At 41.0% G+C, this 12,210-nt stretch overlaps 1 protein-coding gene across 1 annotated transcript in view; it reads right to left on the bottom strand.

Moving 5' to 3' along the window:
* Positions 1–12,210, bottom strand: part of CDH22 (cadherin 22) — a 645,289-nt gene that overhangs the window by 12,662 nt on the left and 620,417 nt on the right. Inside the window, exons 10-12 of the mRNA XM_073606249.1 lie at positions 8,318–8,439; positions 5,618–5,735; positions 2,450–2,701 (exon numbers count right to left, since the gene is read on the bottom strand). Coding sequence (XP_073462350.1) covers positions 2,450–2,701; positions 5,618–5,735; positions 8,318–8,439 — 492 coding nt within the window. The remainder of the gene's footprint in view (positions 1–2,449; positions 2,702–5,617; positions 5,736–8,317; positions 8,440–12,210) is intronic.

Here is a 12,210-nt window from a genome sequence, read left to right as displayed (position 1 = left end):
CTCCTCCGCCTGCTACGCAGACTCATTCTCTTTATCCCAGAAAAGGACAAAGCAGCAGTAGTTGGAACAATCATCGATTTCCGTCTTGACTACACAAGCTCACTCTACATAGGCTTACCCCAATATCAGCTTGCGCGCCTACATGCCATTCAAAACGCGGCGGCAAGGCTGTTTAACAGGAAAAAAACTCTGGTAGTCCATCTCCCCATCCCTGAGGAGCCTACATTGGCTAACGGTAAAGAATCGGATCACATTCAAGACCCTCTGCCTCACCCACAAATGCATACAAGGAAACGCCCCTCAATACCTCAGAGAGAAAATAAAAGACTACACACCCAATCGCAATCTGCGATCATCCAACCAAAACCTCCTCCTCATTCCCAAATACCGCTACAAAGCAAGGGGAGAACGCAGATTCGCAGTCCAGGGACCTCAGCTATGGAATACTCTTCCGACTCACATCCGCATGGAAGAAAACCATCTGGCCTTTAGGAAAAAACTAAAAACCTTCCTCTTCTAAGAAGCTGCTCAGACACAAAACGCATTAGCGCCTTGAGGCGATTCAGTTCGCATTTGCAGCGCTTTACAAATCATTCATTCATTCATTCATTCATTCATAAATACTCACAATTTTAATATATATATGCTCAGTCATGAGTTGAAATCATGTGTGCATTAGTGTTCCCTATTGTATTAACATTATGGTAAGTCAGCCTATTTTGAGTGGGCTGCCTAAGCACCACAACACATATTTTAGGGAAGCACAATGTACAAATAGGTCATATCTGTGCATAGTGGCGTATTAAAATGCAGTGCTATGTAGTGTAGGTGAACAGGGAAGCCAAGTGAATAGCACCACAATGCACCATAACATGTATGGTGCTGCTGCACTGCATAGTGATTATAAGAGCTTAAACAGCTAAAGCAGCCCATTGTCAGTGTTGTTGGGGGAATGCCTCCCGCAGTGCTATTGTGTTCTGCCAGTGGGGGCGAGGGGAGCCTTTCCGATCAGCAGAACACAATGATTACTGCCGGCAGCTATAGCCACGGGCAGTAATCACATGTAAAAAATCCAGCAGGATGGTTGTACCCAAGTTGAACGATGGATCGGCTTTGGTACAATCAGCCTGACCACAGATGGATTGAATCTTGGCTGGTCCCTGCTGAACCAGCCACATTTTCAATCCATGCACAATGGGTTTGGGCTACTAAAGCAGTAGGGGATGTTAAATTTGTGTTCACTCAGCGCTTACATGAGCGATAGAAGAGAACTCAGTGAGTCAACTAGGTGAGCATTGGATTTGCAAGGTGAAAATTCTCTCTGTTTTTAAAAAAATTAACTGCATTATCTAATCATGTGCACATGCTTGCAGGAAGAAAGTGAGCAGAGATATCATAATTGTCTAATTAGCAAGTCAACAGTGGGCTCTTGACCAAACTGTACTACTTAATTGGTGCAAACGGGTGCCATTCAAATTTGAGACACCACAATGCACCACATTATAGGGTTGATTTACTAAAGACAAATAGACTGTGTACTTTGCAAAGTGCAGTTGCTCCAGAGCTTAGTAAATGAGCAGAAGCTCTCCTGACTTCCATCATCCAATCATGTGCAAGCAAAAATGCTGTTTTTCTTTTCTTTGCACGTGACTGGGTATTCTTTGCAAAGTGAAGCTTTACCTCATTTACTAAGCTCTGGAGCAACTGTAATCAATGCAAAGTGCAAAGTGTATTTGCCAAAGTGTATTTGGCTTAAGTAAATGAACCCCTAAGTATCGTGCTACAGCACTGCATAGTGTGAATGGGATAAACAGCTATTGAACATAATAAAATAAGTAATTTTTGCCAACTGTATAATAGGGTTACGTTACTTATGGAGTTGGGAACTTTTACTTTGTGTTCAGTTTGCAAATAAGGCAAAGCTATGTTTACATGGGTGATAGAAGAGAACGCAGCTTTCCCTTACTCATCCAACTAAGTGGGTGAATAAGGGTTCAGCGGGTCCCCGAGCTACCTAATTAGCTGGAACACAAGATAAAAAGAAAGCTGCACCTTTAAAAGCAGCAGCAAAGTGAGTTTCCAGCAGCCAAAACAGATTGTACCCACCTTTGGATGTAACCGAGACAAAACATGTGTAACCAGGGCCCGTCAGCAAGGCTGACTGTTCAATTCCCAAATAAACATAGAAAGGACACAAACAGACAAACATCAAAAGTTTTTCAAAGCAAAGAAAAGAAAAACCAAGAATGCATGAGAAATACATAAAAGAATGACAGGTATCCATGTCAAGGTGGAATGAGAGGGGTCTTCAGCCAGTTTATTTGACTCTGGCGCTCTCATTTGTTGGTGGACCACAGGGAGGACTTGGGCTTCCTGTACAATTCATAGAAGATCTTTAGACATGAGACATTTACAGAGACAAAAACACAGTAAAATTGTGTGAACTCACCAACAAGAATCAGGACACACACCAGCAAGGCGATAAGGGCTCCAGGACTGAGACTCCCAGCCATCACATAGGCAGTAGTGTTACATGACTGCACAGCGCCAGTGCTGTCACAGCCGCATACTCTTATAGTAAGGGTTCCTGTACTGCTTAGCGCTGGTGTACCTCCGTCAACAACCAGAATTGGCAGGATATACATGTCTTGCTCTCTCCTGTCAAACGGCATCCGGTGTGTATGTACTGATGCTGTGTTATCTGCAGATGGAAATGCAGTCATGTCATAAATAAAGAATATTACAAAAACATTTCCTTGGGGAAGGGCCAAGTTTGATCAGGTCTGGGTGAATTATTGAGAGCACTGAGTCTTTTCTGATACTTATTAGACTGACCAGTCATTATAAGACTTGTAAAATGGAAATTGTTGGTATAATTACATTAAGCACGTGTGTTTATTTCCGTGACTACAATTGTGCTTTAATGTTAAAAAAAAATATAATATTCATATTAATCTGCATCCAGTTATGATTTTCTATAGGTGTAAAGAATTCTAGCTTTTCTTATATCGTACATTGCCAACTAAAGTAAATATAAATGTTTCCCATAAAAGTTGGATTTCTCTTTCATCCCTTGCCACCTTCTGAGTATCCTCATTGGTCAATGGGGCCATCCATCTAGAGGCAACCAAGGGGCTGAGCCAAGTTTGCAGTTTAGTGTTGCTTCAGAAGGAACTTTAAGGACAACACCTCCTCCACAACTGCAGACAAGTAAGAAAAAGTAAACTGGAGTTCCGCTTTAAATGTTTTAACAATTGGATTATTTCATTGCCCTGAATTTCTGTTTTAAATATGTTAGAAGTTAAAAATGTTACTGATTAAATCCCTATTCTTGCTGCTCAAATGGTTTTTCCTCGTCTAAAAAAGTTAAAATTTGATAATTCAAGTTTGAGTTTTCCCATCCTGCCATGTAAGGAGAAGCAACCTTTACAGAAGATGACAAGGATAAGTATCTCGTTGACTACTGGTATCCCATCCAATTGGTTTGAAGAACTAAAGCTTGGAGCTCCCCATTAAAATAATATAGAGCAGCAGATACTTGTACAAATAAAGGTTAGTGGAGTTTCAGGATGTGTTGCCTGTTTTTTAGTTTTTTGGACATTTAGGTTAAAAGTTTAAGGTTAGTTATGAAGGCTTTACAAGGGGTAAGGATCCAGGTAGAGTAAGTACTCACTTACAGTTGCTTATGAATATTCTTCTGAAACACTCAGGCACTTGATAATTCAGATGGAGCTCATCTATACTTAAGGCTAAATTCATAGGGATTGTCTATACAATAATTACACTTTATCCACTGAGCATCCAGGGATCTTCTTTTTTATGGGTGATCTTATTAATCAGGGGTTCTATACCATATATACACATCTTTTAATTATGTGTATATATTATTTTCTTATATACTGATATTTTATTGATTTATTTGCTTTATATAAATGTTTATTCTCTACTGGTTTTAGTACGAATATTGTTTCTTTTGATCTAACTTTGTATTATGAGGATCATGACCATGTTTTACATTCCCCATATTGACCTTAATTATTGATGTCATGTTTCAGCCCTGATGAAGGAGGATTCCTCGATTCCTAAAATGGTTTGGTTACCTTTTATCTCCCTGGTGTCTAATTTTTATTAACAGTAAATGATATGGACCCTTAAGATGATTGTTTGACACTCTTGATATCACTTGGATTTCTCAGTTGGGGAGACCATTGCTCCTGGGGAGACCTCAACATTGTAGAGCTGCAGAAGTGAATTCATCAAGTCCAACCAACACCAACAACAGTTACGACTCTACTGCTTTCGTGCAGTGCTGTCAGTGTAACACTGTATATATGCTTTTAGGGAGAGAAAAAAAGGAAAACTTCACTAGGGTCCTGCTACTCCATCATTGCCCAGTCACAGGCTAGGTAGGTCTTAAGCAAGACTGTGTTTCTTAAATGTTAGCTACAGTGAAGTACAGTATTAGGCCATAGTATTTTGTTCAATTACCTCACTCACAACAGGCTGGCTGAACTGAATTACAAATATTTAAGCGGGTAAAACATGTATTTAAATAGTGTAGTACTAGATTCTAGCTTTCATTAGTAGCTGTAAAGGGAATATGCATTTTCCTTTTTGTCTGGCTGATGTCCTGGCTGTTGGTACTTATCTCATGTGATCATTTTCATTTTATATATCACCAGATTGTTACATGACCACTTTGGAGCCCTTTGGATTACTGTGCTTATTTATGGTGATATCTTGTATATGGGATAAAGGATTTTTCAAGAACAGGTATTAAACAGGAAAATACAGTTTGATAGTATAATGAGACATAAGATATAATGAGAGACAGAAGATAAAATGTAGTGAGGAAAAAATGAGTGTCCTGCAAATTAAAACCAAATGTCAGCTGACAACATTACGGGACTATACCGCCAACATAAATTACAAGATTCATGGCTATTTGAGAATAAGTTAGAAAACAGGAAAATAGAACTGGCAAGTCAGTCTTGAATAGCACCACAATACACCATAATACTTTGTGGTGTGTAGTGGCAAAACTTTTTTGAAATGTCCAACAACTGGCACATAGTGCTCATTAATGCATGTGCATTAATACACCACACAAATGTAAATGGGCTTCAAAATACCCTACAATAAAGCACATTATATGCCTTTAAGAAAACATTCAAAAGGATGTTGGTTGTATATTAGGGAGAGGGGGAAGCGGTTCAACTAAGTGATCAGAGGTGACCTTCATAAAGCAAGTCACTAATTAATAAATAATATTGGACCTCCAAAAACGTCTGTGTTACCCTAAAGTGATCATTTACAATGAAAATGAGAAAAAAAATTGTATCTACAATCTGTCCAGTTCTTATTTTTGATAAATGGAGAGGGCAGACTTGGAGGACAATGAAAACTGGTGATCTTTAATAAAGAAATGGTTCTGTATGTTTTGCTTGCTAATATTGCTAAACAGGCTGTTGAGAATGTGACCGTCACATGATGACAAATGGTATATTAAAATATGTGCATGTTTTGGCTGTTGTCATATGATGGATAAGGATTACATAATTATGGATGACTTTGAAAGATGGAGGATGGGATATCAGGTGACCGATAGGAGGCTCACCCTTGACATTGAGCAGAGTAAAGTGATGCTCCGCACTGGGGTCAGGTGCAAGTCTGAAGTAGAACCGATGGCCCCCCATTGGCTCATCTCGATCCACCACACTGATAGTTTGAATGAGCTACGGTACAATGAGCAGACATTATTTGTTGAAGCGTAGGATATTTACAATACCTCTGATGTACACAAATAGTAATGCAGTGCTTACATTCAGTATAAGTCAGATTAAAAGTTATCTTATCTGGCAATACATGTATAGACATGAAGTTACCCGTTTTCTTAAAGCGTAACTCCACTTTTGTTGAGAAAAAAAACATTCCCCTCTGAGTCATCTATGTACATTGCTAGGAGTATAACAAACTTTGTTGCAGATTCCTACCTTTTGTTATTCTGAAGAAATCCATGTGTGTTTGTCTTTGCCTCTATACTGAGTGGGTCTAATGGGAGTCGTTTAATAATTAACTGTCAGGTGTGCAGCTGGAAAGCACTAATGAGGAAATCTGCTGGGCCTGCATCCCTTTAGACGTGCTCCTATTGAAAGTATCTTTTCAAAAATGACATTTTTGTTGCAGGGGATGCCTGAAATCTGACTTGTATCTTAGGCAAACTTCTGGGAAAATTGGTGAGCCAATCACACAAGCAGGAAATTATGTTTCTGGGGAAGGGTCAGTACACACTCTGTGTACAGAAAAACTCCAGGTAGCCATATTGCAATGCATTCTCAGTAAATTACATTGGCTAGAGATTGAAAAGGAAAGGTAATTTTTAATTACATTCAATTACAATATGATTAGTGTCGCAATTATATGCGCTATATTATTATTTTTTTATTTGCTATTTTTTTCCCCACGAAAGTGGAGTTACCCTTTAAGTGTATCTAAAGCCAAAACATTTATCTTTTAGTTTTGGATTGAATGGAGAGTTAGAACCTTTGAGGATTTATCGCTGTCTGTGTCTCACTAGGGAACTAAGCCTTCCTATATGGAGGGTGCCATTGCTGACCTATCCTTCTAAAAATGCTACATCCCTGAAATCAGTAGTTTCTAGGGCCTTGACTTGGAACACGTAAGCAGATCAGGAAATCTGACTTCACCCAACTTTCACACCTATGCTTGTTTCTGGTCAGTGACTTTTTTTGAAGACAGATTGAAGAAAGACAGCCAGGCATCTAGTATACTTAGGCCGGCCATATATTGAGCTAATTTCTGTCCTGCAGGAAAAAAATTTGCTCAATTCACCCATCAACACAGACAGTGTTGATGCGGGAATCCCTCCTGCTGGGCCATTGTCTTTTTCTAGCGGGGGGGGGGTAACTATTTCCGCTAGGAGAAGAAAGTGATTATTGCTAGCAGCTATAGCAGCCGCTAACGATAATCGCAGGAGAATCCGGCAGGCTGGTTGTACCAAAGTTGATTGCTCGATCAACTTGGCACATTCAGCATGCCCCTTAACGACTCGAATCTCGGCCAGTTTTGGCAAAGATCACCATAATTCTCTCTACAATTTTCCTTTAATGCATCATTTAGGATTAGTCTATATATCGGGTTTCCTTCACTTCCTGTTTTGGAGACACAGCTGTAGGTAAGAGTGAATCTCTCCAAATCTCTTCTGTACCAGTGACCAGGGTCAGGACAAGCGGTGGGCAGGAAAGGCGGCTGTCTTGGGCATGTGATATCATGTGAGGTTTGGGGGGGGGGGGACCACGAGGAGATGGGGGGGGCATGGTTTGTGAGTGATTTTGGGGGCAGAAGGGGGTAAGAATTGTTCTAGAAGGGGAAAATTGTGGGTTTGTGCTAGGAGCTGCGATTTAGGGGGATTTTGGGAGTTTGTGTTAGAAGAGGTGATATGGTGGAGGGGGGAAGAGAATTGTGTTAAAAGGGAAACATTTTTGGGGTGTAATTTGTGCTAGATGGGGAATTTTTTTTTTTGGGGGGGTGTTTCCTAGGAGGGAGATGTGGGGGGGATTTCTGCTGGGAGGGTGAAGGGGAGAGGATGTGTATTTGAGGGATGTGTGGAAATTTGAGGGATATGAAGGTAGAGGATTTGCTAGAAGGGGTGATTTTTTGGGGGGTCACATTTGTACTGAAGGGGATTTCAGCAGGGGAAGCAGATTTGTTCTGGGAGTAGGGATAATTTATGCTTAGAGTATATACGTGCAGATTAGTGCTCAAGTTTTTTTTTTTTTTTTGGGAGGGAGGGTGGGGGTTTGCTGACACATAATGCTCATAAACCTTTGGGGGGGGGGGTACAGTTTGGCATGTTTGCCCTGGGCTATAGAAGACCTTGACCCAGCACTGCTGGTGAAAATAGTCCTCAGGACAAATAGAGAGGACGAATCTCCCCGGCAGGGACACAAAAAGCAATACAAATCTGTCAGAGGTCCTAACCCTTCCACACTCTATCCAAAACCCCCAAAAGTTCCGGTTTAATGTACACTTTAATATGTTGGTTGTATGTAGGTAATCACTAAACTAGACATAAGTATGTGTGCTGGAGTGGTTATAGGAATAGATCTCTTCTGGGTTTTTACCTGACATTCTTCTCATATTCTCATAAATGTGCATAGCAAGATGTTTAATTCAAATTCTAACTATCCCTAAATGTATTTGTGCCGAGTAGAAATATTCTTACAATGAAACCTCAAAGCTTGTTGGTGTATACAAGTGATCATTCAATTTCATTTCTGGGGTTATGGCGCATTACCTGCCCAGGTAGAGCATCCTCACAAACAGAAGACTCATGAGGTGTAGCCAGCTCAGGAGGATTATCGTTTACATCCAGGATGCGAATTTGCAGGGCGAGCGATGAAACCTTCTGAGGATCATCTGTAAAGATTACACATAGCAATGATGAGTGATTCTCCGCTACAGATGGGCTAGTTTCCTAGAATTTAATTTGCAGACTATTCACCCAACATGCCCCTTTGATCCTTTAGGGCGGAAAAAAAAATCTCCTACTATTTTAGTACAATGCAATTATGGGCTTTGATAAAATGTCTTATTACAAAAAAATCATAGAAATAATGCTCCTTTTTGAGCTTTCACACATTTCTTACTTTTTTTGAACTGAACACATCTTTGAAAACTGTCAAAATTAAATCTGACCTCCAGGCATATATAAAAGACACAAATCATTCAGCTCTGTAATCATTAATACATTATTGAAGAGGAACTTCACTCCGTTTTAAAAAAATACTGTAGCTGCTGACTAGGAAACAAACACTTAACAGCCCAGTCCGGCGCTGTTCTTCCCATAGCTGATTTTTTGCCAAGCTTCTGCTCTCTGGCTATGCCATCCTGGATTTGGAAGCCGGATGTGAATTCCTAATGCATCAGAGCTTGCACCCCACTGAGCATGTGCAAATCACGGCAGAGATATGGGACTGGTCCTGCAGTCTCCAGGGGAGTATGACATGTCCTTGGAGGCTGCAGCCGAGGGGTTGTTGGGCATCTCAAATGGGCATCATTAGTAAGTGTGAGTGGGTACCTGTTAAAAAAGGCACCCATTACCCGAAAGCAAAAAGCAAGTTAGTGAAAGTCTACCTTAAAGTATTTTTCAAATGCAAGCAGTGTAAGTGCCTGAATTTGATTCAGTATAAGCCTATTGCAGTCCCTGTACAGCAGAGCTCAGAGAGGGGAGAGGGAAGCAGCAGCAAGGAACCAATCTGGCGTGGAGGCAGATAAAATAGCTTCATTATATGCAGTTAATCTGCTGCTTGCCTGGAACGTAGCTGTAAAAATATAGGGAGAAGTGTGTTTTTTTTAAAACCTTTAGAGTAAATTTTTTGGTCTTTTACTGGGGCATTGGTCAAGTGAGATTTTTTTCTTTGAAGCAGTGGAGTTGGGCAGCACCAGCAGGCAGTGATGATGAAAAAAAATGAGATTTCTTTTTTAGCGGAGATGTCCACAGCAGTCTCAACTTGATCAGTCACTAGTGTGGGCATGGAAGGTTTTGCTAGTGATGAATTAACTGAAGCTGTGTATTAGAAAGAGCAGCAAATGAAATGGGAGAGTGAGATCAACAGAAAGAAAAAAAATTGTAGCCTGGGGCAGGTGCAGGGAGTAGTAATCATTGGCAATGGAGCTTTTCAGCGGAAGTAGCAAGAACCTAGTATATTCAGGTTCAACTTTTGACAACTGCAGGAAAAATTGAGTGCTCTTGGAGAGACAAAACCACCTGCTGTAGGTATTAGTCTTTCCTAATGGACATTCAGTGGTGGGAAAATGCACCTACATGGCAAACTGATGACACATTGCCGCAGCTGTTTTTCTTCAACACTGCCTTCTCCTCTGATGTCTCCTCTTTGTCACACTAAAACAGTTCCAGATGCCCGTCCAAGACTATAACATCTTCACTACACATCAATAGTAATTGTTGTAGTGCCCTGCCCTAGGCGGGCTACATTTCGTTTTTGTCTTTGCTGTACCCAGCTGAGTAACCATTTATTTATTCATTTGTCTTTTCAGACCTATTGCTAAAGCCTGGTAATTCATTGCTCCAGCCTCTGGAAGGTTCCAGAAATAGAGTAGGAGGGTTAGCCATTGAGGTATGAATATTTATGTGATCCCAATCCCTGAAGGCTGGCCCAGAAAGTGTGCCCAGTGAGATACATTTTTGGAAGGGTTTGATAAGAGTTCTCTCTCCTGGGGTCTGGGTGTCAGCCTCTGTGACAGAAAAGCTGTTATGCAGGCCATACACGGTGCAAATTTCTTTCCCGCAACCATGGGTTGCAGGAAAGAAATTTGCGTGATTTCTCATCAACACAGACAGTGCTGACAGGGAAATCTCTCCTGTCGGGCTATTGTCTTTTCCGGGGTTGGCTGAACCAGCCAAGATTCAAAACATGTATGGCTCCTGTCACCTAGCTTCCCCATGACTAACGGTACTTGGCAGGGTTGCTCTTTATCACCATTGCTTTTTATTCTGTTTAGAGCCCCTGGTGGAGTCCATCCGCACCCATCCGGATGTTCGTGGGGTGGTGATGCGACAGGGGGAATATAAGTTATCACTTTTCACGGATGACATCTTGCTCACTATCACTAATCCATTGATTTCTCTTCCCTCTCTACATAAATTGCTGACCTCCTTTGGGGCCATCTCGGGTTATAAGGTCAACACTTCCAAGACTGAAGCTTTGCCTATACACATCCCCTTACCCATATTATCACAGCTCAAAGAGTCATATCTTTACAAGTGGTGCAAAACTTCCCTTAAATACCTAGGTGTTCTTCTCACCCCTTCCTATTCCTCTCTTTACTCCACTAACTTTCCACCCCTGGTTCTGGACATCAACAAATCCTTGATGGCTTGGGCAAAATATCCTTGGTGTTTGTTGGGCAGGATTAATGTTCTAAAAATGTCTATTCTATCTAAACTGCTATATCACTTTGAAACGTTACCAGTTGCCTTGCCCTCATCCCAATTAAAGGCAATTCAACAAAGTTTCTTAAAGTTCATATGGGGGGATAGGGCTCACCGCATAGCAAATTCTGTGGTTTTTGCCCCAAGATCCAGGGGGGGAATGGGTGCACCGGACATTATTAAATATTACTATGCCTCACATTTAAGGCCTATTGCTTCCTGGTCCTCTTTATTCACACCAAATCAGTGGACTGCCATTGAAAAGGGTGTGCTATATACAGTCCCTGGAACCCATTCTCAAATGTCATTGCACTGCTCCAATGATTTTTACTTTAACCATCTGGCGTAAATGCCTCAAAGAATATCGCCTTGCCTCGCCTTGTTCCCCGCTTGTCAATGTATTGTTTAACTCACTTATACCAGACAGTATGTCCCTGGGCAGGATCTTTTCATGGCTCAATTCCTCCCTTTTCCCTTAACTCTTGACAATACAACTACCTTTGAGTACATATGCGCTCAAGGCCCCCATCAATTACATTTAATATCCTCCATTCATTGTATCCTTCATGAGTCGACACCTCTTACTGAGACCACATATCATTATATGGGAAAATGGTCCCATTTAATAGGCAGACCTATTTCAATCCAGGTATGGGATAGGAATTGGTCCTCTGTTTCCAAGTCTTCCAAGTGTGTGACCCAGTGGGAGAAATCCATGAAAATTCTCATGTTTTGGTATAGAACCCCTGACATTATTCATAAATATGATCCTTCAGTATCGCCGCGCTGTTGGCGTTGCGGGACTGACACGGGTTCCTTATTCCATATATTTTGGCAATGTTCAATGATCCAACCTTTTTGGTGTGAGGTGAGGCTCCTGTGTTCTGTAATCGTGGATTCTGTTCATCTGTACCTATTCTGTACTTACTCTGTTTTGATATCAATATGTTTTCAATAATTTTGTATTCTATATTGAACAACAATGCTGTACTTGTTCACTTTAAAACATAAAAAATGTAATTAAAATACAATTTTGCAAAAAAAAAAAAAAAAACATGTATGGCTGGCCTTAGGCATCAGCATGTGCTGGGCCTGGAGGAAACTGGACAAAAAAAAATAGCTGGAAGATGCTACCTGTGGGAGGTGGGCTGGAGAGGGAACCCTTTCCCTGAAGAGTGCCACAGGGAAGCTGTCACTGAACATTGTGAGTAGGACCTTTCTCCTAACCCCCAGGT

Source organism: Aquarana catesbeiana, linkage group LG12 (genome assembly GCF_042186555.1).
Source record: "Aquarana catesbeiana isolate 2022-GZ linkage group LG12, ASM4218655v1, whole genome shotgun sequence".
NCBI classification, from domain to species: domain Eukaryota; kingdom Metazoa; phylum Chordata; class Amphibia; order Anura; family Ranidae; genus Aquarana; species Aquarana catesbeiana.
This window is presented reverse-complemented; position numbering and strand designations above follow the sequence as displayed.